At 59.3% G+C, this 24,848-nt stretch overlaps 1 protein-coding gene across 4 annotated transcripts; it reads right to left on the bottom strand.

The window, feature by feature from the left end:
• Positions 1-2,412: 2,412 nt before the first annotated feature.
• On the bottom strand, positions 2,413-24,802 carry KLHL18 (kelch like family member 18). 4 transcript variants are annotated; one of them, XM_066991333.1, is made up of 10 exons: positions 24,559-24,802; positions 14,492-14,622; positions 14,148-14,288; positions 11,698-11,896; positions 9,925-10,085; positions 9,537-9,673; positions 8,393-8,630; positions 6,451-6,555; positions 6,015-6,126; positions 2,413-4,651 (listed from the first exon to the last, which is right to left on the bottom strand). In XM_066991333.1, exons 1-10 carry the CDS (start codon positions 24,691-24,693, stop codon positions 4,265-4,267), a joined length of 1,746 nt encoding a protein of 581 aa, XP_066847434.1. In that variant the 5' UTR covers positions 24,694-24,802; the 3' UTR covers positions 2,413-4,264. The 4 variants fall into 4 exon arrangements, with proteins under 4 accessions (XP_066847434.1, XP_066847435.1, XP_013053470.3 ...); XM_066991334.1 differs by having other exon boundaries at positions 8,393-8,615; positions 24,559-24,801; XM_013198016.3 differs by lacking the exon at positions 24,559-24,802 and adding an exon at positions 14,987-20,589.
• Positions 24,803-24,848: the final 46 nt, after the last annotated feature.

The raw sequence follows: 24,848 nt of genomic DNA on the forward strand, positions 1-24,848 counted from the left end.
GGCACTGCCAGGGACGGGGCACCCGCGGCTCCGGGGGCTGGATCCGTTGTTGGATGTCCTGTGCCCCATCCCTGGGCACGAACAGGAGGAGGAGCGGGGAGAGAGGCATCACACACACACACACACGGCCCCAGAACAGCTTTATTTCAGCTCCATGCGGGATGGGGTCTGGGGGATGGGGTCTGGGGGTCCTCTCCCGCAGGAAAGATGCGCTTGCAGGGATTCAGGATGGTGCCGGGTCCCTGAGGCCGAAGGCTCGCGGGGTCCCTGGGCTGCGCCGACCTTTGGAGCGGGGCTGCCCCGAGCCACTGGGCTAAAGGATAAGAAATCAGGGTGGGCTTCATCCCCGAGGGGGGGACGTTGCCCCCACGGGGACCCCAGCCCCGAAATGTCCGGGGAAAAGGGAACCCGCGGAGCCCTCACCGGCTGCCGGCCGCACTCCACCATCGACAGCGGCACGTCGGGCAGGAAGGCGAAGACGGAGATTTGGGCCACGCAGTGCTGGACCTGGCGGGGTGAGGGGGGAGAGACGGAGGGAGGGGGGCTCGCAGAAAGCCCCCAGCCCTGGCTGGGGGCAGTGGGGAAGCCGAGCGAGGCCAAACCTCGCTGCTGCCCCTGGGGGAGCCCCGGTGGACCGAATTCACGGCTCCGGCAAGGGGAGGAAGCAAACGGCCCTGGCGAGCACCCCGATCCCGTCCCTGGGGTGCTGGGGAGGGTTGTCGCGAGGCAGGGCAGAGGTCTGTGCCCTCCTTCGTGTTTCAGGGTCACCCCACACCTACCTGGCCCGGCCGGGCTTTGCAGCCAGCATGTCGCGGCGCAGCGGGGTTTTTGGGGCAGGCCGTCTCGCGGGCGGTGAGGTTGATGGTGAAGTGCGTGCCCCAGTCGAACTTCTGCAGGGGGGGAAAAAGAGGAAAAAAGGACGGCGTCGGCGTGGCGCGAAGCCTCCCCTTGGGGAAAACCTCTCCGCGGCCGAGCACGCTCCTACCGTCCTGGTGACTCCCTGGAGCTTGAGCAGCTTCAGCCCGGTGCCCGCATCCTGCCCGTGCGCCTCCAGCACGGCTCGGGCCAGCTCGCGCGGGGCCGGCGGCACCGGTACCGCCGGCGGCAGCGCTCCCAGCAGCAGCAGCAGCAGCGCGCCCAGCAGCAGCAGCACTTCCATCGGGGCTGGGGCCCGGCCGGGAGCGAGGATCGAGGCTTCCAGCACAAACACGGGCGCCGGGGCGCGGACGGGAAGGGATCGGGTTGCCGGTGTTTTTCTTGGAGAGCCAGCTCCAGGTGGCCGACGCTCGCTCGGCTTCGCGGTTGGGGCTCGGCGGGTTCCTTCCCGGCCTCCTCCCTCCGCGGCCGGCCGCCCGCCCTTGCTTTGGGATGAGCCCCGCGCGTGGCGGGGCTCGGCCTCCCCAAACTGCCTCGTGCACAGCCCCTCTCACCCTACACGGGGCCGGGAGCCGGCTCGGGGAAATAAACGTTTGCTCCCCGCCGCGCCGTCCCTCCCCTGCCAAACCCGGAGCCCGGCAGCTCCCCGCGTTCCTGGAAACCTTCCTCGCTTCTTGCAGGCACCCCCCGGCACGCCAGGCGATGCCTTTTTGCTGTTTTTATCGTAAAAAGGGTGACGGGCCCCTAACGGAGCCCAGCTCAGAGCCCTGGGGGGAGCCCCAGCCCAGGAAGAGCCGCTCTCATTTCTTCGGCTCCAGCACAGGACGGCGTCTGCAGGAGCAGCAGCAGTTTGTGCGCGCACGCGTGCCGACAGCACACCTTCCACGTGTTTTCCGAAGTCAAACGCTTTAATTTTCCGTAGGCCAGAGGATCGCACCGAGCGCCGGGAGTGGAAGGGCAGAGGTGGCACCGTGCTCTCCCAAGCCGCCCCCTGCCGCGAGCCACGCGTCCCCAAATTCGGTATTTTTTACAGTTTTCCTCCCCCAAACCCTCCTCGCGCCCCCCCGGCTGGAAATCCTCGTCCTCTCCCAAAGAAACCCCAGGGAACGAGCCCCTGGCTGCAGCCCCGTGGGGCTGGCAGCGCCTCTTTACCCGTGAGAGGTTTTCGGAGCCTCGATTCTACCCCGGCAAGGGCGGGAAGCATCCGGTGAAAGCCGGAGCGTGGTGCTGAGCTCCCCAGGTGAGCCAAGGACCCCAAGGACGGGGAGCTCAGGACCCCTCGCCCTGTCCCCGCCTCGCTGCTCTGGCACGGCCGCGGGGAGCAGTCCTGCACGTTGCTCACTCATCCAGCGCTCTGCAACTCGCAGCCTGAAAAGCAACTCCAATTCCAGTGTTTTTTTGTGTGTTTTTCTTTTGTTTTTTTTTCTTTTTAAAGCGTCTTAGCAGCACGGGAACCCCCCCCCCCCCCCAAGGAATTCACCCTCCAGTGAACCCGTCCATCGACGCACGGATACAGAGGAAACGGACACGGAGACGTCATGGTTGCGGCCAGCTATGCTCGTTAGGTATTCCTAAAATATACACGGTACCCGAATATACAGACATCCACATTTACACCCGAAGTCAAAACCCCAAGCGGCGCTGGGAGGCGGGCACGGAGGAGAAGCGGGGGCTCGGATGGGGGAGCTGGGGGGACAGCCCCGGGCTGGATGCGGGGCTCCGAGCACCCCCCCCCCCCAAAAACCCCGGGCTTGGGCACAAGACAGACGCGAGCCCCCTCGGCTGCCACCGCTGGGATTAGTGTTGGGGGGGCTCCGTTCCGCCGCCCCCCCCGGCTGCTATGGGGGAAATCCCAGGGGCTGGCAGGGACCCCCCCACCTGCAAACCACGATGGGAAAGGTTTGTTCCGGGGCGGGAGCAGGTTGGCAGCAGCAGCTCCCTTTGTTTGCAGCTGCTGGAGGAGGGGGGTGAAAGAAGCCCAGGAAGGGCTGGGGGTGGCGCTGCCCACCCCCCAAACACAGGGGCAGGGACGTCGGGCAGCAGCTTCAGCCCCGCCGTGGTTTGGCCGCTGAATTTTCGTTTCCTCGTGTGGCCGCGTCGGCTGTGCAACAAAGCACGTGGCGAGGAACCTTTCCCAGCGTAGCAAAACGGGGAAAAAAAAAAAACCCAAAAAACCCACGGACACCGATCCTGCAGGTGCTGGGCACGCGTGGCTTTCGGCTGGTCCCCCCCCCTGCAGAGGCGCTCGCTGCGCGTTTCTCCGCGGGGGTGAGCAGCGCCCGTGCCGCATGGAGCCGAGGAGCTGGCAGCCCCTGCTGAGGCCAGCGGCAGCTCCCGGCCCCACTTCCCCACGGCCGAATTTCAGCTGCCCCGGCACAGCGGTGGCTCTGCACGGTGTCAGAACCGGGGATCCCGCTCGCACCGCGCCAGCTGCCTCTCAGGGACCCCGCTTTGACAGGCCAAAGCTTGCGCTCCGCGACCAAACCACCCGCATCAATATTTAAGGGATATCTTTATAATTAACACCTTTGGCTTCCTGCCGGTTTTGCAACCCTAAGACTGTTGCTTAGTGTCATTTTCGTTTGGCATTCCTCCTCCAAAGCTTGCTAAAGCTGGCGGCTGGTTTAACCGCCTTTTTCCTCTTCCTGGTTTCTCCATCGTGCGGCTCCTGTGGAGAAGTTTTCCCCATCGAGCTGAAGAAAGCCCTTGGAGCAGCGGGTGACCTCTTGCGCAAGGAGCGCCTGAACGCGCAGAGCCTGGATATGCTCCTGAGGGCCCGCGCTGGTGGGTTCGGTCTGTTTTGATAAGCTGGGTAAGGTCCAGCCGTGGCCAGCAGTAAGCTGACAACGCCGAACGCCGCCGCTGCTCAAACCCTCGGGACGTCGGGGCCGTTTCGGCGCCGGCAGAAGCGTGCGAGCGTTCCCCCAGTCCTTAAAGTGGCCGTTGCTGTGTCACAACTGGGACTGCTCCCCCCCCTGCCCCCAGCCCGCAACTTCGCTTCCCGAAGGCACAGGCCGACGTGGCTCAGTGCTATTTTGCCAAACGAACGGCGAGAGGAAGAATTTGCTCAGCCACGCGGCCGTGCAGAGGCAGAAGCGCTGGAGAGGGCGGCAGGCAGCTCCTTCGCTCGCCCCGGCACGTACACGGAAGCACTCGCACCGTATTTCCAAAAAATAAAATAAGATTTGATCTTTCTGGAGCCTCAGTCCAAGAGACGAGGGGGTAGGGGTGGTTTTGTCAAGTTGTGTGTGTGTGTGTGTGTTTGTGAATGACACTTGAGCACCTGGAGACGCGCTCCTCTGGCTATCGCGTTGTGAACCGCTCTCTGAAGCTCTCCCCCGATTGCCGCGGAGAAGGCAGCCCCGACACCTCCTCCTCCTCCTCCTCCTCAGATGGTCAGGAGGGGTATGCAGCCCACGCCGACCCCTCCCTCGTGGCACACCATGGGAGCCATGAACGTCCAGCGGTTCGTCTCCGGGTCGTACATTTCCACCGAGCTGAGGTTGGACTGTCCGTCGTAGCCCCCCACGGCGTAGAGGCGGCCACAGTTCGCCACGAGGGAGACGCGGCTCCTGCGGGTGTTCATGGGGACGATCAGGTACCACTGGTCTGCCACGGAGCTGTACACCTCGGCGATGCTGAGGAAGCCCGAGCCGTCGTAGCCCCCGCAGACGAACATCTTGCTGCCCAGGGAGGCGGCGCCGTGGCGGCAGCGCTTGTTGAGCATGCTGGCGACGGGGTGCCAGGTGGCCGTGTGGTGGTTGTAGTACTCCACCTGCGGTCACAGACAAGGCACAGCGTTAAGGGACGGCCCCCAGCGGGACGCCCGGCGACGTCCTCGGAGACCTCGGACGGTTTTGTTGTGCAACCGCGAGCAGCCCGGGAAGCTCGCGTTTTGTTCCTCGATTTTCACCCGTCCGGATTTTGTAACGCCGTCGGACTTTTCTAAGGAACTGGGCGCCGCCGGCCATTGCTGCAGAGACCGCAGAAAGGGCAGCTCTAAAACCCCCCCTGCCTCCCTCCCCTCTCATCTGCTTCTGGGTTGTGTTTTAAAGGGGTTTCTGAGCCTCGGCACTGCCTCTTGCGGCCGTGAGACTCCCCGCTCCCCCCCCGGCAGGTTTCAGCGGCTGCAGCTCCCCGCGTCGCACATCGACCCCTCCTGACGCAGTCTGAGCCTCCAGCTCCCTGTCCCGCACCCCCCAGCCAAGGTTCGCGCCCTCCTTCTGTGCAGGGAAACTCTTCCGCCTTTGGAAGAGCCTGGCACCTCCTCCGCATGCCTGCAGAAGGGCTGTGTGCCCTCAAAGCGAAACAAACAAACAAAAAAACACCCTATAAAGCAGAAAACCAACATTTTGTACCCCTGATATTTCTGCGGAGACCATTAGACGGACCCCTTCGACAGGAACTCCAGACGTGTCCAGCTCAGGAGCGAGCCCAGCCAAGCGGACCCGTGATTGTTGGCTCCAGGGTACCTCCCGCTGCAGGCAATAACCCCCACCTGAGCAAGGTGCGAGTGGTTATCGCTGCTCCCTGCAAACCCCTTAATTGCAGCTTTCTTCCTGAGAGCAGCGCGACAGTGCCAAATCCAATCCAGACACTGCTCCCAGCTGAACGAGCCTCATCTGTCCCCCATTAAATCCCGCTTCGGGGAACGTGCGGAGAACAAGCACCGAACCGCCGGGACAGAGCGCAGCTGGCCCTGCACCAGCAGCTCCCCCTGCTGCCAAGCTCATTTCTGAGATAATCTCCTCCCGAAACTGAAGCCACCAAGCAGGCGGAGGAAGCAGAGGCAAGCGCCTGGCATGCGGGTCTCAAGGGAACAGGGACACCGTGATAAAAGTAGTGAAAAAGCAAAGGAAGCAGGGAGACAAAATGCATGTACTCGATCCTTTTGGCACCGGGGAACAAGAACAATAACGCTTCAGTCCCACTCCCTGTGGGTACCTGGTTACCTTCCTTCCCGAGCTGGAAGAAGGGCCCTGGGAAGGACAGAATCTGACAGTGGGAATGCTCGAGGCACTCTGGGTGCGCGGGGAAAGGGCACGGAGCCTTCCCCACCCGAAGCTTCACCTCCCGGCTGCCCGCGGCGGGCTGACATCGGCGCGAGGCCTTCGGGAAGCCGCGCCACGGCGACTTACGCTGTTGAAGATCTGCAGGCCGTCGTGCCCTCCCGACACGTAGATCCTGCCCTCGAAGACGGTGACTCCGGCGGCGCTGCGGTTGGAGCTCATGGGGGTCGCCACCGTCCACCTTGGCGAGAGAGGGGAGAGGTGAGTGGGGGCTCCCGCGGGCACCGCGCACGCGCCGCCACCAGCCGCTCTGCGGATTATTGCAGCTCTGTCAGATTTTCCGGGACCGGGTTTCGGTAACTTCTTCCGCTGCCTGTTTTATTTAAATCTTTGGTTTCATTTCCCCGCGTCAAGGCAAGCTCCCTGCTGGCAGGGACACTGCACGGCTCTCAGCACCTGCTCGCACCCCTCACCACGGGTTTTTGTTAGCCCCCCGCGGTGCCACCGCCCGGCACATCGCTGGCAGCAGCAGGAGGAGAAGCCGTAGGGCACAGAGGGCTCTTACTTGTTTGTTTCTGGAGAATAGGACTCCACGGAGTTGAGGGAGGAGTTCCCATCGTATCCGCCACAAACGTAGATCTGGCCGTCCAGCACCACCGTCCCCATCGCGCTGCAAGAAGCAGAACCCCGTGAGGTGGCTTTACGCGGTGCTACGCGGCCTGAAACACAGCAAATCTGCGCAATCTGCCTCGTTTACTGCCCCTTAATGAACTGAGTCACGCTGTTGGGCTATCGGAGTGATTTCAGCATGGGGAACGGCCTGCACAAGGCACCTGGAGATCTGAGGGAGCAACCAGCTAACGAGGGGATTTTCTGATGCCCTGCAGCACCCCCCTTCCAGCAAGGACTGGTCTTGAGGCAGTACGACACCAGCTGTAGCGGTTAAACCCCCCTTCAGGCTGACGCAGATCACAAACACTCCCCCTTTTTCCTGACTGCAGGAACTAAACCAAAACACGAGGAGTAATTCTGTCACGGGTCAAAATCCCGCTGATTTCGGCTTCCTGTAAAGACCTTGGAAATGAAGTCACAGAAACTCTTGGAGGAGCTTGGAGACAACACCAGAACCCCAGCACTACAGCAAGAGCCGAGGGCGTTGTACAGCAGCAGATTTTCCTCTGCACGAGGGCATCCGACACCCGTTTTGCTTGGCTTCGAGGCTGAGCAGCCCCGTCGCGGAAGTGCGGCTGCCTCTCACTGCGGGAAAAGCTCCCAGGAACCTCGCTGCTAGGGAAGAAGCGAGCTTTCCTGCTACAGATTGAAAACCTGGGTGATCTCACCGGAGGGAAACGATATTCCAGGAATTTAGACGAACTCTGCCTCTGGGCCGGCCCCAAAGCTCTGGACAGGAACCAGAAGGACCAGGGCTCATTCCTGTGCTCCCCCGAAGGAGTGCGCCACCAGCAGCCACAGGGATGCCGCGTGCCCACACTCAGCCTCTCGCAGCGCTCCCTTCCCGAGCAATAAACATCCCGGACCGCAAAAACCCAGCCAGGCAAACCATGATGGTAAATAAGCGCTGCAAAGCTTGCAGAGCAGCGAGCAATTTAGCAGCTCTCAGGGAGCGGAAAGAAAACCACAGCGAACCCTACGAAAGCCAGGAGGATGTTCAGGCACGGCAGCGGCCACCGTGCTGTGCCGGGGAGGACGGGACGACCGCACAACTTAATGGGTGGGGGATCGAAATAACACGGGCTGCGCTCCCAGACCCAACCACGGAGCAATCCCGAGGCTGGTCAGGAGCCGCGGCAGCGCCGGGCAGACACAAACGCCTCCTGCTCAGCCGGCCGCGTCTCTCTGAGGACCGTAAAAATACTCCTCTCCTTCCAGCTGCGATCCTCCTGTGCTTTCTGCTAGGGGAAGAAGATGCAGCACTAGGCAGAGACGGAAAACAGGTTCACCCTGACTCCTGGCAGCAAAGGAGGAATTCCCACGCTGTGCTCACCAGCGCTTTACCCGGCACCCAGAACCACGATCTGAAGAAATGGGGCTCTGAGCCCGTCCTTTGGGACCCTCACAGGCCCGACAAGCAGAACGTCACCACTCTTTTGGTTTGATTTCCCTCCCTCGTGCCTCAAGAGCTAAGAGACCTCTGGAGATTACAGCTCCGTTACCGCCCGGCTGCTTTTAACCTACTGAGGTATCAACGGCTTTCCCTGTAAATCCGTGCTGCGCTGCACAGGTATAACTTTGCTGAGTTTTTAGAAACGCTTATAAAGAGTTGCTGACAGTTTTCCCTTCTTACCAGAAAGCAGAGCCCACATTCAGCACAAATGCCCCAGATGTGGTTAGGGGACTCTCACCTGCTCCCACATTGCTCCTCTCCTCTACGTGTGTTTTTTTTGCTGCTTCCCCACGTGGGGACCTCTCCCTCTGCACCCGCCAGCCTTCCTAAAACCCCGTTTTCACCCCTCCTGCTCCCCAGCTCCCCTTCCCACAGCACGTACCTTCGCTTGCTGTTCATGCTTTCCACTTTGGACCAGGAATCCATCTCCGGGTTGTAAACCTCCACCGTGCTGAGCCGCAGCTGCCCGTCGTAGCCGCCGATGGCGTAGAGCAGCCCGTTCACCACGGCTACGCCCACCCGGCTCCGAGCCGTCGTCATCGGCTGGCACTTCTCCCAGCGGTTGGCGATGGGGTCAAAGACTTCCACCACGTTCAGCGAGTCGCCTGCGTAAAAATTTGCTACTCAAATTAAAAGGGGGAGACCCACCTCTCGGTCTCTGCAGGGGTACAAACAGCTGCTGCTGCGACCCCGCAGGAGGAGCTGACAGTGAGGACCGTGCCTGCTGGTCTCCGGGAAAAGATCCAGGCTCGCACACTTCCTATCGCAGCCTCCCTGCTCCCACAAAATCAAGCCGGAGGCATTTCCCAGCCACATCTCTACTCGCTCACGAAGAGCCTGCTCTGAAAAATTCGTGTGAACGGCACCCTGCGATGCAAAGGGTTTGTAAGGGTTGAAACCCTCGCACGGACCTGGCACAATCAGGGCTGACAAGTCCCAGCCTGTGGAAGTGGGGGCCTTTTATAGCCTGAAGGGGCAGCAGAGACCTACCCCATCCCATCCGATGGTGCTCCTGCTTTCTGGGAGCATAGCTTCCCCGTAAGTCGCCCGTGGTGTGAAGGCAGAACGGAAATCCCACAAGGCAGAGCCCAGCACGGACCCACTGATCAGACCCTTCACCAGCGAGCTGTCCTTCGGCAGCTTTAAAACCCCGCTGGACGTTTCCCAGGTTAGCCAGGTTATTTGCGATTCTGGCAGATTATTTTGTTAGCGTTTTCTGTCCTCTTTTTCATGCTCTGACTAGGGCCGCGCAAGCACATTGCGTCTGCAGGCGTGATGCAGCAACCCTAACCGATTCAGCTTCATACCTCCAGGTTCTGCGTTGTTACAGGTGAGGATTCTCTGAGCTACACAACAACAGCTGTCCCGACAAGCCTGATCCACACAGAGTTTCTAGAGGGCAGACGTTAAACTAGGGGCACAGCCACCTTGAGCATTCCGGGCCAAAGTGGAGGAGTTCATAATCCCATGGTCCTACCCAGCAAACCACACAGCTCTCCTCATCAGGGAGTGGATGTGCAAGGTACCTGCTGAGTTAAGGCCTCCGACAGCGTAAATCAGTCCCGCGATCGACGTACAGCACCGAGGACGGGTCTTGAACGCCGGGAGGTGCGGCCGGCGCTCTGGCATGAGGTGATAATCTTTCGCCTCGTCAACTAGATCCCTGAAATCCAAGAGAGATATTTAGCTTGGTTGGTGCTGGCTTCCCCTATGACGAAAGCTGACCGAAGTTGGATGCAGATTTAGGCCACTGGCTTTCCAGCTACCACTTGTATAGATGGAACGCCCTGCTGCCAGGTTAAAAACGGGGAGAGCTTTGCTGTGAGAGGTGCGCTGTCCACGGAGAGGAAGAATTTCCCTCGCCGGGCCTGCTACACCACGCTCCTGCTACCTTACCCCACGCCCAAGCCTCACCTGCACTTGTGGCAGCAGCGCACGAGGTCGTCCTGCTGCACGCGGTCAGCCAGGAACTGCGGCCGGCACAGGGGCAGGCGGATTTTGGCCAGGAGCTCGGGCAGGAAGGGCTCCCTCTGCTCCCGGTCGTAGCGGATCCAGGCTAAGGCGGCTTCAAACACCTGCCCAAACAGAGGCGGGGGAAGGTGGATTTTATTTTTCGCTTGGTTTTTGCTTCCCCCCCCCCCCCGAGTTCCTACTGCTGCCAGTTGTCGTTTGCAGGAAGATGAGAGCTGGGAAGAGTTTTGTCAGAGGCAAAATGCAAAACGTTTCTGTTTTTTTTTTTTAAAGTGTTAAAAATCAGTAAACCCGTGAAGAAAGAAGAGAGCAGGGTGCTGCTCTCTGAAAACCAGAAGGCAGTTTTGATGGGAGGGATCCGTTCTTAGCTAACCACGCGATGGATGCCTACAGCTCAGCTGGGTTCTCTCGGCCCCCTCTGTGGTCCCTGCAGAGACAGGCCTCTTCGAAGCGCCGCTCTTCTGCCCCGTTTTGGAGGTCTTTGGATGCAAGATGCATCGTGTCCTTGGCTTGAGATTACGCAGGGAGCCTGGCCTCTCAGAGATGTACTTTTTGGTTCAGACTCTCACAGGTACAGCCTGAGCCGGGTTGTCCCACACTATTGCACTCACCTCCATGGGTACACCCCAGCCCTGTCACCACCGCCTGAGGCAGGGAGCCCACTGAGCAGTGTCCCCAGCTGCCCACTGGCCAGGCTCCCAGACCAACGTCGCACGTCACAGCCTCATTTCTGCTCACAGGTTCAGCTCGTGGAGCTCACGAGCCCACAGCAGCCTCCCAGCAGCTGCAGGAGCACCGGTCACGGCCACCACCACCGGTCACGGCCACCGCCCGGCAGCTCAGCTGTCCTCCGAAGCAGACCACCGCACGCCACGTGCATGCACCCGACCCTGGGTGTCTTGTATCGCAACCTGGGGCCGTGGAGAAAAGCCCACCGCAGCTCAGAACAGAATTATCAAGCCCTTCCCTCACGGTGCAGATCTGGAGACCTCCCACATCGCCTCTCCCGAGGCTTTCAGCACAGAAGTGCTTCTTCCCCAGGATCGCGGGGAGCTTATCTCCCTGCACGGCGACAGTGGTAGCACTGCTTTTCGTTAGTCGCCTCCTCAGAAAGGGCAGGACAGCTTTTCTGGCTCAAGGACTGGTTGTGCTTCCCCTGCAGACTGCCAGCCCAGCACTGACAGGTTCTCGAGGCTGCCGAAACGTCCTGAAGCGGCTCAGCCCTGCTTTCTGGTTGTTCTAGGAACACGCCTGTCTAGAGGCGCTTCTTAATGGCAAATCCATTTGTTATAAAACGCTGGGAGACAAAATTCCACCTCCAGAGCCTCCTGGACTGGAGCATGAGCTCCGCGAGGAAGCGCTCCCTGCTGCTGCCCGCACCCTCAGCTGAAGAAGCAGGGCACGGCTGCAGGTCCTCAGGAGGGCCCACCTCCGTCACCAGTGAATCAAAACACCTCAGTGCAACCTTCTGCGAAATCTACGCTCCAAGAAACCCTAGCAGGCATCTCCCGGAGCTAAGAAACACTTCCAGCACGGACAAGAAGCAGGCTCTGACAGGCAGCGCAGCTCTGCCTACCTCTCAGGGCTCCCACACGTCAGGGCACCTTCCCAGCTTCGCTCCGCCCAGGCACGGGGTATTTATTACTCCATTCCTCTGCCAAGCAACCAGAAACCCCCCAGGGAGGATAACTGGCCCTGCTGCCACCGCACACGTACCTGCTCCTCAGACTTCACGTTGAGCTCATCCCTGGAAACAAGCTCCAGGACGTCTTCGAAGGGCAGCGCCAGGAACTCCTCGGACATGGACACCTCCACGAAGTGCTGATGGATGAAGCTGTTGGCGGCGTCGTAGAGCACCGCGCACATCATGGTCTCCGCAAACTGCCGCACGCCCAGGCAGTTCTTAGGGTGAAGCCTGGGAAAGGTGGGGGGGAAGAGGAGAGCAAAATTAAATTCAGTTTAACAGGAGGATGGATAGAATTGCAAAGGGGCTCAGCGAAGCAATGCAAGCGTCAGAGGATACGCGGTGCTGCGCCCTCTGCCAAGGACGAGGGTTTAGAATTAAAGGTTGCGGCTCATAATGAAGGCACCTACACGGAGATCTGGTGGTGAATCCGCAGCAGAGCCAAAGGACGGAAACCACGACTTGAAATCTCCCCTGAGACCTGCCAGGGAGCCTCTGGGCAGCCTCTGCACTAATATAAGTTGTCAGGAAGTGTGAGGCTCGCAAAGCAATCCCTCCCTCCCACTTCTCTGGGCTCCTGGGCTCCTGGCACCTTTGTAATTCCAGTGTTGGACAAAGCTGGATTCAAGGACACCGCACGAATAACACAGAAAGCAGCACGTCTTTCCCGAGCACTACAGAACGGCGCCTGTTACACCTTCCCAAAGCCATTTCCTGACATGAGGAGGTCTTCTCAAAGCTGCTGCTGCAGCTGAAGGTTGGTGCGGCGAGAAGCGCTGCTGCAGACCCCAGCTCTCCCCAGCACAGCCACTGCCAAGGAGCTGCTCAGTGCCACAAGCGAGCCGGAGGAGCCGACGTCCTCCCCAGGCACGTGCCCTACACAAGCAGGGGGGTGACCTGGATGCTCCCGTCCGAGCGAGGAGCCCTGCCCAGCGTGGGCATGTCGCCGCGCAAGACGAGCCAGCAGCCGCGGTGTTTTGTGGTGCTGATCGACGGGTACCAAAATAAATGCTGCTCGCGTGGGTAAAAACAGTTTGGCTCCGCTGTGGCAGCGGTGGCCAGACGCGGGTGAGGATGCGGCACTGACGTACCCAACGCCCTGATTCAAATCCCTGCCCTACCAGGAGCAAGCAGCATGAAGAGCTGCGGGAGGGGGGGGTTTCACGCTGGGATGACCCTCAGGGCTCACACGGCGACTCTGAAAACCTTGTCCTTTGCACACCCAGCAGCCAGAGAGGGCCCGGCTGCGATGGACCTGCCTGCAGACAAGTGCCTAAAAATACCCCCAACGCATTTCCAAGTAAGAAGGAGAGCTCAGTGCTTGCGCTCCAGCTCTGCAGGATGGTCAGAGCACACCAATTTTCGTGTTATCCATCAGTGACAGCCGTGCGCTCACACCCAGGAGTTAACTTCGGGCACCCTGTGGCTCCTGGTAGATTTGGGATAACCGCGGCAGCCGAACCTCGGGGAAAACAACTCACCTTGTTTAGTCTAGGTATAAATATAACCACCCACAGCTGGCAGGAACTCCTAAATCAACACAACCCACCTCCTCCCAGCTCGGTGTCACACCCAGTACCCCAAATAAAATGTTTGTGCAGGAAAAATTAACACTCTGATCTTACATAACTTAATTTTAAACAACCTACAGAAACTCGGGATTCACGTGGGACTGTAAACTGAAGCATTTTGTACACGGAGGAAATACATCTTTTTCTCCCCAAACCATAGACCTAGGATACCTCTGTCTGGAAGTAAAATAACAACTGGACGAGACGTTGCATTCATCTGGTATTTGTGTTCAACGTCCCGCCACGGATACACAGAGCAGCTGCAGAGAGATCAGGCTGGGGAGCAAGGAAAGCACGTCGGGTTCCTGGCGCTGCCCGAAGCCGCGTGCGGTGTGTTTCCAAGGAATAACCCGGCTTTTTGCTTTCCAGATCACGCTGCTGGAATGATCTTGGAGGCAAACGCCAGCAAGGGGACTGGAAAAACTGGAATCAATTTCACTCTGCCACAGCTTCCCACCCAACGTCCTGCCGAGTCTGTTTGTTCCTCCCCTTGGGTCCAGGCAGCAGCAGGAAGGGGAAGTGCTGTGAGGACGGGTTTGTCAGAGGCAGAAACACACCGCTGCGCCAGGCAGCTGGCTAGGGTCTGAATTTTCGGGTAGACCCCTGTGGTGCCAGGAATTGGACTCTACGATCCTTGTGGGTCCCTTCCAACTCGGGATATTCTACGATTCCGATCTGAAATGGGAAACGTTCAGCCCGTTTTGCTTTAGGCATTCACTCCCACGGCTGCCCAAAGCCTTACGCTGTCCCCAGCGCCTTGCAAGCCACACAACTTTTACAGGCAAGAGGAATGCCGAGCCTCAGGAGGTTCAGGGCTTTTATCGTGCCGCCTCCTCCAGGGCTGACGCAGGCGATTAAAACCCTTCTGCTGCGGAGGGTGAGCGGTGAGCGCACCGAAACGTGCCCCTTACCTCTCCCTGAGGAAGGTGCAGCAAGCATCCTTGATGTTCTGCAGCTGGAGGAAGCTCGCCCCCATCAGCAGCGACTGGACGTTCTGCTGGTCTATGGCCAGGTGACCGTTGTAGGCAAAGTTGATCAGAGCCTCGAGCGCGCTGAACGAAGGGGGAAAAAAAAAGGCAAAAAACGGATTTTGAGCCAATTCTATCAGCCTAGCGCAGGACGCGACTAACAGAGAAATCCCTCCTGGTGCAACTCACGGAGAGGGCAGGCTTCCAGCCTTGCACGCATAATGCTGAGCCCTGCAGAGCACTCCCTGTCCGTCTGGCCAAACCCGCTGCAGTGCCCGGGAAGTTACCTGGGGTCCATCCCTTGCATGACAATCTCGTCCTGCTTGCACTCCATCATGTCGTTGGTGAACATGGCATGGAAGTACGGGATAGAAGCTGCCAGCACGATCCGGTGAGCGCTGAACTTATGGTCCCCGACCTAAAGGAGACAAAAAAAACAGAAAAGGGAAGCTTTTCAAAAAAAAAGAAAAAGGAAAAGCTCTGCCCGGCCAGCAGTAACCGAGGGCTGAAAGACAATTTCCAGGTCTTTCACGGACAATTTTTCAAGGCAAGACAGCTGACGGTGTCTTTTAAACTCAGACTTTTGAACCCGGTTTTCCAGCCTCCTTTTAAGCTCACAGATTCACAGAATCATCTAGGTGGGAAGAGACCTCCAAGATCACCGAGTCCAACCTCTGCACGGGGCTTTGCTCTGATTGCTCCTCTCCAAGTGCTGTGTTGGTTCACAGTTTTTTCTTTTCCCCTCTAATTTCCAGGCTAAGCTGACTCATACGAGTTTATACCTGAGCTTGTACAGAGCTGCCCTTTTCTCCCGCTTCAGCAGTTCTCAGTTTTCCCACTTTCAGGAGTTCTCCTTTTGAGCTTTGTTTCACTGGGACGAACAAGCTGGCACAGCAGGTCCTCTGCTCTCCGGGCTGTCCAAGCAGCCCTTCTCTTCTCCGCAAAAAGCTTCGTTGCCCTTTCATGTCTAGGCAGCACATTAGCAAAAATCTTGCTTGTTTGGGGTTTTACGGTTACCTTGAGAACAGCGCCCTGCCTCTTCCTTTAAGCCCAGAGCTACCACGCTCAGTAAATGTGACTTGCTGGGAGTTTAGAAAGCAAAATTCCTGGCATTTAAACAAAGAAAGTAAGAGGAATTGAGCACTACATAAAAAAATACGTGAACAAGAGGTGGGATTTTTTTTTTTTTTCCATTTTAAATGAAAGCATACTTCCCTGCCACAAACGTTGGTAGCGTGTTTCTGGAAACCAGCCTGGCCTCCTGGCTCCTGGCTGCATTTGTGCCTGCGACTTGAAGCCTTTCAGGTGCGAGGCGAGGCTGCTCTGCCCGAGCTTCCCCATTTAACAGAGCCCCGAGCACACACCTCGAGCTGCTCCCACGGCTTGCTGCGATAGAGGGGCTGCTTTTGGAGAGCCTTGCCCTGTCCTGGCCGCCCTAGGTGCGTTTATACCCCTGCAATGCAGGATGCCACGGTGCCTGTACTGTCGGGTATAAACCCTGCTCTCCCGCATTTTGGGGAGTTCACAACGCCCAGAGCAAAAGCAGCAGGCGAAATGCTCTGTACTACTACAGCTCATGGAAAAGAAGTCACACGTGTATTTGTAAGGTGATCTGATGGCTTACAACGGGTAAAGGCCAGTACCAATCTCTTCTACTAACCCCAAAACTGCGTAAAACGCCTCAAAAGCTCCAAGGCTTGAAGAGAGTCGTGCCGTGAATGGCAGCACAGAGGACACAGCTAGAAAATCCCTTCCCCTTCTCTCCCTGTTCCTTCTCCATTCTCTGGTCCCTCCTCTGCTAGCCTGGCCACAGAAGTACAGCGTTAACGCCTGCAAATAACGAGAGCAGCCGACGCGACGTGCTGCCAAAGACTGCAGACGGTCAGAAGCGTGCTGGGGCCCTGCCTGGGGACAGAGGACAGACTAGGTGGCCTCCTGGGGTCCTTTCCAGGGTGCGACGGTTCCGTGCTCACTTTCACAGTTTCACTGCCCTCTTCCTGCTGGAGACACAGGAGCAAAGCCACGAGCAGGGCAGAGCACAACGCACACCACAACCACTGCTAAAAGCCATCGCTGCTTCAGCATCCTCCTTGCGTCTCTTCCCAGGGGGGTGCAGGAGCAACTCCTCGGGTCTCTGGCTGGCAGAAGGTTTTCCTCCACAGGTTTTGCCGGGCACAGCCACAGGCTGGGTGACGCGGGCGGGGGGCTGGCCGCTCCGCTGCCCACCTCCCCGCCTGCGGGTCCCAAACGCCCGACCTGCTGGATAAAGCCAGAGGAATAAACACCCGAGACGTGTTTCTTTCACGTGGTTTTTGCTGAAAACGTGTGGAACTAAGGCAAAAGACTAAGGCGCTGGGAGTCACTGAGCACGGAGCAGGATTTTGAAATTTTGCTTCCACCCAAACACAATTTGCCAAAAATCACAGCTTCTCAAATGCCATTTCACCTTTTTTTTTTTTTTTTTTAAATAACAACTAGGATTAAAGTTGACCAGACACGTATTAAATGATACGAACATACCCGCTTCAAATGTGAGCTGCTATCCCCTAGGTATAACCGGAGTTATAACCAAACTTAACCTTATGAGCACAGTTAACGCCAGCTACAACAGCGTGGTTACATTTATTCAAAACAAGCCTACCGTGCTAGCCGACGAGGAGAAAAGCCCTCTGCTTTGGAAAATAACCATAAAGCACAAAAGCGATACAGGCTCGCGGTTTATTTTTAAAATAGATCTGTGCCTTGGACGGTCACCTAAGGCACGGTGCAAGGCCCCACTTTGACAAGACACCCCATGCTGTCACGCATCACCACGGCTTCAGGGACGGATGTCCCTGGTCCCCCCAAACGGCCTCGCTGTAAATAACACACCCAGTTATTACAAAAGCGATCATCTGCAGCCATCCAGCAGGATTCCAGCGGGGTTAATGAGGCTGTGTAACGAGGCTGTATCATCGGGGGGAAGGGACACCTTGTGCGGGCAGCACCGCCCTCCCACTCGGCGGCTCCCCGCGTTGTTCCACCCTTCTCCAAGGGAAGGATTTCACCTTGGGGAATGCCCCGTTCAGCAGGGTAACCGGGGACGGTCCTGCACAACAAGGCAGGGCTCGAACTAATCAGCGCGTTTTAATTAATTGTGTGTTTTAATTGCGGCAGGAGGGACCTGGGCTCCCCACGCAGGGCTAGGCCTCGCGCAGGCCCCGGCCCCCGACGCTTCCCACACGCTGCCCCTGCCTGACCTCGCGGATGGAGGAAATAAAACCGAAAGGAGCTGTGTGAAAAAGGGAATGGTTTTCTGCTGTCCTAGCAGGGGAAAGGGGAGGACGGGAGCGGCCCCTGCCCGCAGCTGGAGCCACGGGGCTGCATCAGCAAACTGCCGGGCCAGCTCCGCGCTGCCGCCAGCTGAGAGGCGGCCATCCCCCGGTGCCGGACAAGACAAAACCTCCAGTTCTCTTCATTTTATTTATTTACTTATTTAACTTGCTCACGTAACGATAGAGGGCCCTGAGGGAGATTTATAAATTGGGACCTCTGCTCTGGAAGCCAGCATTACGTCCGTACCGTCGCCGCCTAATGACGAGTCCCGAAGGAAGAGCTAAATTTCTCGCTGCAGGCCAGCGGCGATACCTGTTTTTCCTGCCCAAGATGAGAAATGCTTGCGAGGATGAGCAGACAGTGCGCATCCCCTCAGTTCAGCCTCGCATCTTATGATTCAAAAAACGCTCCTCGTCTCCGGAGCCAAACCATCTCCCTCCCTCCTGAGGGAACCATCGTCTGCGGGGCCACGCTGCAGTCACACACACCTGACACTACAGCTCCGCCATACCACTGACGGGTTTCCATTTGCCCCAAATCCATCACAGGCCTGCCCGCCAGTTCCAGAAGTACCGGCAGAACAAAAAAAAAAAAAAAAAAAGTAGAAGAGCTTCGTCGGGTTGAGTAACCCCCTTTTTGCCCTCCAAGCCATCGCGCAGCCGGCAGGGACGGGCTGTTCAGTTCCTGTTTTGATTTTACCGAGCAGCTCCCGCTCGGCAGCGTGGCGTTGGGAACCGACTGCCCTTTCCGCGTTCAGCAGCTGTCTCAAAGGAACGCTTTTCCTTTTAGTTTTGCGTTTCTACGCAGCTGCATTCGCTCCGAGCGAGCGAGCCGGTGCCTCCTGCAGCAGCAGCCCCCTCCCAGTTAAAGGGTCTCATCGCCTACCGAATAACGTCACAGGGCGAGCTGCTGAGAAACTCCTGTAAGCTGGGATGCCTTTCAGGGCCCAGCCTCTCTCACATCACGTGCACCGAGACCGGAATCTCGGCTGGGGATGTCAGCCTTCAGCTGAAGCCCCCAGCTGCCCTAACAGACCGTTTCGTGGCCGTGAGGTTACCGAAATCAGGTTCTCCCGTTGGGTTAAACGCAGATCGGTATGCTTATCCGTCACTCCTCGAGCCTGGAGACCATCTCCAGGCACCAAGGGAATTGCTCAGATGTAATCGCATCCACATCGCAGAGCCAGGATGAGCAGAACTGTTAGAACTCCGTTTACACGAGTGTCACAAAGAGAAATACTCCAGGAGCTCCACATTAGCAGGGTCGCTGGGAAGAGGCTGGAGGGCAGCCCCTTCAAGCAGCGCTCCCAGCCCTTCCGCAGCCCGAGCACAACAACGTGCCGGCCCGAAGACTTCCACCTTTAAGCGAGGATGTTCCATCGTAGAACACGAGAGAGCCGAGGCCTTTCTTTAAGGCACAAGAACCTATTTGCCAGAGGCACGAGCAGAACCGCTGCTTGCAGAGCATCTTTTCCAACCACGAACATGCCAGAATTCCCTTTCTCTGACTGACAGGATGCACGTTCTCCCTTTCACTCCCACATCCCCCAAACCTTAGCAAGTTCCAGGGCACGCCGAAGCTCTCTCCATAGCAAACTGGTGTAGGTGGAATAAAGGCATCTATTGTTTTCACGGCGTTACGCCGCAGAGCTGAGAAGTCTCTCGAGCTCTCTGCCGCAAAGATATTTTTTTTAAGAAACGTACATCTTTCCTGACACGGCGTGACGTCGGCATTCCAGCCAGAGAGAGGCCGGAGTGGAAACCCAAGGCATCGTGGCAAAATTTTGCTAGGGAGATGGTACCAGAAGAGTTCGGTTTGAGAGATGCTGTACCAAAACGCAAGCGTTTGAGTAAATACCCTTCCTCCCCAGTGCCCCTTTCCCACTGAGGGCTGGGCAGGCCGTGGAAAAGATTAGGTCAGACTTGGCATGTGCAGAACCAGGAGATCGATCCCGTTCAGCCCCGGGTCCTGGTCCTGACTGCCTCGAGTCCTGCTGACACAGCGGTGACAAACCCAAGAGCAGCACGGTGAGCGCCCGGGCACCTGGGGCACGGGGCCAGGCCCGCCACCGGCTCCAGCTCCCCGTCACCCGCCTGCCCCCGAAGCCGAAGGCCGAGCAGGGCTTCCTCTCCTCGGCCCCCAGCCTGCGCGATTTGCCTTCGACCGGCCGACAGAGAGGAGACCAGGGTGACAGAGGGCCGGCGGACGTCAAGCAGAGCACGGTTTTCTGCTAAGGAAAGCAAACGAAAGCCACGCGAGTGAGTCTGGAAGTCAGAGAGCAGGCTCGAGGGACCAAGGAAAAGGCTCTGCGCAGAAACGCGTGGCTTCCGCGAACGCTTCAGGTTTAGCGTCTGCGAAGCTCTAAAAATACCCGTCTTCATATAAGGGAAGAGCAGCGAGAGCGGCTGAGACTTGGGGACGGAGGTGAGAAAACAGCTCCGGCTGTAATCCGAAGCAGCTCGTTCCTTCCGTGTGACAAGATTTAAATAAGGTCCTTAGCACAAAGGTCTCGAGTACATACGAGATTATCTGATTTTTAAATCTGCCGGCTGCTCCAACGAGACGACAGCCTCCCCCACCGCCTTCGTCGTGCTCGGGGGATCTCGCAAACATGCCCTCACACCTGCGGAGCAGCCGGGGACGGGCTTTTCAAGGACTCTGCTGAAGCCGCAGGGGCAGCCGAAGCCGCCTGGAATTGCACTTCTCTGCCACGGCGGGACCAAGGGAGGCTCCTCCGCCTCTGCTCGGCTTGGCAGCAGCTCTCCCGTGTGTCTGCTGGAGTCCGGAGGCTTTCAGGCGAACAGCCTGCTTTGGAAAACTCGATCAGAACCGCCTCTTTGCAGGGAGAAAAGCCAACAGGACCCTCACCCGTCAGGCCGGTCCGGCTCGTGTACGAAGCAAATAACAACCCCCCTCCACAGCTTGGAAGCCCTTTGACTTGCCAGGCTTGCGTTCTTTTTTGGGACCTTTCTAATCAGTCACCGAGTTAATCGTGGGAAGACAGCATTCGAGCTGCTCCAAGGGAGCGTTCTCGGCTCCGTGCTGGCTCCCAGGAGCTACAAGGACTTGTGCCCCCCCCCCGCCCCCCGCATTTCTCCATGAGGAAACACTACGAGCGCTGCCTTCGTCTTCCGCAAAGCGCGGAAAGCAGAGGAGCGACCTCCAGAACAACGAAGCCGTCGAAGCAGCTTTCACCTCGCCAGGATTTGCGTGTTCAAAACCGGTGTTCGGGAAGCACACAGACACCGAGGAGCTTCTTTCAGGCAACAGAACCGCAAATCCCTGCAAAATACGGGGAAAGGTCCTGCTGCGTATTTGTTAGGCGCGGGAAACTGAAGCTATGAGAGCCTAAATCTTTCGCAGGGAGCTCTCCTGATGCAGCTCGCTTAGTAAAAAGCTAATTATTTCTACCGATAAGGTAAAAATCAGCGGCAGTGCTGCTAGCAGAGACGGCCGAACGCTCGCAGCTCCAAGCCTCGTGTTTAGAGGGAAGGCGATGCAACGTGCGAAAGGCCTTGGGAAGAAGGAGCTGCAGGGAGAGCCCAAGCGCTGCCTGGAAGCAGCACCGCGGGCTGAAAATAACCCAGAGATCTGCTAGGGAACTGCTTTAAATTCAGCTCCCGGGGGAAAAAGAGGTGTCCCTGCTGCGTGTGCGATGAGCGCTCTGTGCTCGGCGCATCCCTGCCACCAGTGCAGCCACCAGCAGCTTCGTGGCGACGGATCGGACAAGGGAGGAACCCAAATCCTACTCACGCAGCGGATTTTCAGCAATATTGCCCTGGCTGAGTTAAGCCAGCGAACGGTTGTGCGTGTCTGTTATTTTTAAAGCAGCCAAGGCCACACCGAGATGGTCCTGAAAGAGGACAGCAACAGCAGAAACCCGGCCTTAGTAAGCAAAATCCGAAGGAAAAGTAAGAGAAGCCGCAGAAAAAGGTGCGCTTCCTTTCCCCCCCCTCCTCCCCGCAGCTCCCTCGCACTCGTGTCCACCGAACCGCCCCAAAATTTCTCTTTCTGTAAACGCCTCGACAGCTCCAGAGAGCTGCCAAAGGGAGGCTGGAAGGACAGCTGCTCGCGACGGCAGCTTTTCGGGAAAAGCCCCGACCGCGGCTATTTAGGAGACGGGCACAGGCGGGGACTTCTCAAACGCGTCGCCCCCAAACCGTCCGCGCACGAAGGCGCTGCGGCTCCGGGTGGCTCCGCAAAGCCCCAGGGGTGAGGCAGGGCTCGGCTACCGCCCGGCGAGACTCGGCTTCCACGTGGGCAAGCGGGAGCAGCGCCGACGGATTTCCCCGAGCTGAGCCCGGATAAATAAGGGATGGACAGCGCCGGGCGCATCAGCGCTTTCCCGGCTCGTAATCGCCTCGGCCCCGCGCTGCCACGTGCTGCCGAGGGGCAACGTGAGCGGCAGCAGCGCGGGGTCTGAGGAAGGGGAAGGGATCCCGGCCCCTGCTGGATGAATTTACACGAGGAATAATTAAAAGAAGCCGGAGTACCAGCGCTGCATCATGATTTTAAGCCTGTTTGCAGAGCAAACGCTTGCGTGGACTGGGGGAATTGTTCACAGCCATCGGCAAAGAGGGCCCCCAAAAAAATCCCAGCGGTGCTCCAGCATCCTCCGGGTACGGGTTTTTAGCGCTTCTCCGCCCTTCCCTACCTCGGCGCTGTGCAAGGAGCGCGGCAGCACCGTCCCTGCGAGGCGAGAGGAGACAAACCAGCGGGGGATTTCGGGGGGCTGTGGCGTACGAGGGACGCGAGGCTGCTGGTTTGAACCGACGAGGGAACACGGTGCCGGCCCCCTGTCATGCAGACCGGCTGTTTTGGGGATCTCTCCTGGGTATAATCACAAATTACCCACGCAGTGGAGAAAGTTAAGCCTCGTTTTCAGGAGAACAGACCGATTTTAGAATAGATTTTAAACCTTCGTAGAGCCGAAAGGCTCCACACCCTTCCAGAGAGGGAGGGAACAAAATATAAAAGGAGGGGGAGAGCAAGCGGGGCCGAGGCAGTGCCTCCGTCCGTAACGCTGCCCAGCACGTCCCGGCAGCTGCTCTGGGGGTCGCTTTCAGCCCTCCAGGTTACAAACGACGAAGTAAGACAAGTCGGACCGAAAAAAAAAAGCACCTTGGAATGGTAAATCTGCAGGAAGGGGAGATCCGGGAGCGTTTTGCAGGCCAACAGCGGGCTGCAGCCGCTGCGGTTACCGGCGCGAGCCGCCGCGTTTTGCCACGGTTTGGGACGAAGATCAGCAAACGGACGATGCCCGGGAGCGTTTCGCCCAGGGATTGCTTTGCGGAGGCAGGGGACGAAGCCGCCCCGCGTGGCCCCAGGTGCTGAGCTCCTGGCACGGCCCTCGCCGGGTGCTTCTTCGGGAGCGGGTGAAACGTTTCGAGCTGAGTCGGCTGGGCTACACCTTCCTGAGTAATCCCACGGCGGGGCGAACGCCGCGGTGCCTCCGGCAGCCACGCAGGGCACAGGACATCCTGAGCTGGAAGGGATCCACCAGGATCACCCCAAAACCCGGCCCCCGTGTCCGAGGGCGGTGTCCAAATGTTTTCTTGAGCTCCGGCAGCTCGGGGCCGTGCCCCCGTCCCCGGGCAGCCCGTCCCAGTGCCCGACCGCCTCTGGGTGCAGAACCTTTCCCTAACCCCCAGCCTGACCCTCCCCTGCCCCAGCTCCGGGCCGGTCCCTCGGCTCCTGGCGCTGTCCCCAGGGAAAAGCACCGACCCCGATCCCTCGAGGGTCGAGGAGCACACCTCAGCCCATCAGCCCACGGCCTCTTGCAGCGAGTGCACCCCTAAAACCGGCCTCAATCAGGTGGGGTGCCCCCTTCCCTGCAAAAGGGGCCGGGGGGGGAGCCCTCAGCTCCCCAAAAGGAATTGGGGGGGGAACGATCCCATGGTGCCAACATAGCTGGAGGGGGTTCAGCTCTCCCCTCCCACCCACCAAAAGCATCGGTGGGGGCTCCTCAGCTCCCCCTTTCTCCCCACCAAAGGTGCCTGGGGGCTCCTCAGGGTCCCCCCCCAGCCCCCAGGGACCCCTCAGAGTTTCCCCCCCCCCCCCCCCCCAGCCTCACCGACTTCTCAAAGCCCCCCCCAAAGCCCCAAGGACCCCTGGAGCCTCCCCTCTACAACCCCAAATACCCCTCAGAGACTCCCCCAGCAGCCCCAAAGACCCCTCAGGACCCCCTCCTGCAGCCCCAAGGACCCCCCAGGACCCTCCCTACAACCCTAGGGACCCCTCAGAGCCCCCCTCTCGAGCCCCAAGGACCCCTCAGACCCCCCCCCAGCCCCTCGGATCCTTCTCCCAACCCCAAATACCCCTCAGAGCCCCCCCCCCCAACCCCAAATACCCCTCAGGTCCCCCTCCCATCCCCAGGGACCCCTCAGGGTCCCCCCACAAGCCCAAGGACCCCCCAGGGCCCCTCTTGGAGCCCCCAGAACCCCTGAGATCCCCTCAGACCCCCCCCCCCAGGACCCCTCAGATCCCCCCAGGACTCCCCCCGGACTCCTCAGATCCCCTCAGACCCCCACCAGGACCCCTCAGATCCCCCCAGGACCCCCTCAGGAGCCCCCCAGGACTCCTCAGATCCCCTCAGATCCCCCCCAGGACCCCTCCGATCCCCCTCAGACCCCTCCCAGGACACCTCAGGACCCCTCAGATCCACCCAGGACACCTCAGGACCCCAGGACTCCCTCAGGACCCCTAAGATCCCCCTCAGATCCCCCTCAGGACCCCTCAGATCCCCCTCAGGACCCCCCAGATCCCCCTCAGGACCCCCCAGATCCCCCTCAGGACCCCCCAGATCCCCCTCAGGACCCCTCAGATCCCCCTCAGGACCCCCCAGATCCCCCTCAGGACCCCCCAGATCCCCCTCAGGACCCCTCAGATCCCCCTCAGGACCCCCCAGATCCCCCTCAGGACCCCCCAGATCCCCCTCCCCCTAAGATCCCCCTCAGATCCCCCTCAGATCCCCCTCAGATCCCCCTCAGGACCCCTCAGATCCCCCTCAGACCCCCCAGATCCCCCCCCCCCCCAGCACCTTGAGGGTCACGTCGCACAGCTTGCCCTGCCGCCGGATCTCGCCCATGACGCCGTAGCCGCGGCTGGGCAGGTCGCCCACCGAGAAATGCACCAGGTCCTCGGCGTCCAGCTCGGCCTCGGCCGCCTCCAGCATCCTCCCGCTTTCACCGGCGCCGGTTCCCCGCTTCCCGGCCGCCGCCGCCGCCGCCGCCGCCGCCGCCCCTCGCCGCGCTTCGCCCTCCCCCGCGCCTTGTCCCCTCCCGGCCGCCGTAGGCCGCCCGCCCGCCCGCTGCCCGCCTTCCGCCCTCA

The sequence above is a fragment of the Anser cygnoides genome, chromosome 2 (genome assembly GCF_040182565.1).
Source record: "Anser cygnoides isolate HZ-2024a breed goose chromosome 2, Taihu_goose_T2T_genome, whole genome shotgun sequence".
Lineage (NCBI taxonomy): Eukaryota > Metazoa > Chordata > Aves > Anseriformes > Anatidae > Anser > Anser cygnoides.

Bases quoted from the DNA above. Each gene is read 5' to 3' on its own strand.
- KLHL18 (XM_013198016.3), bottom strand. From the start codon at position 15,184: ATGTGCTGCCTAGACATGAAAGGGCAACGAAGCTTTTTGCGGAGAAGA. The intron at 9,674-9,924 runs GTGAGGCTTGGG...CTTGGATTTCAG, and splicing joins CGCTGCTGCCACAAGTGCAG to GGATCTAGTTGACGAGGCGA. The intron at 4,652-6,014 runs GTAAGTCGCCGT...CTGTGACCGCAG, and splicing joins GCCTGCAGATCTTCAACAGC to GTGGAGTACTACAACCACCA.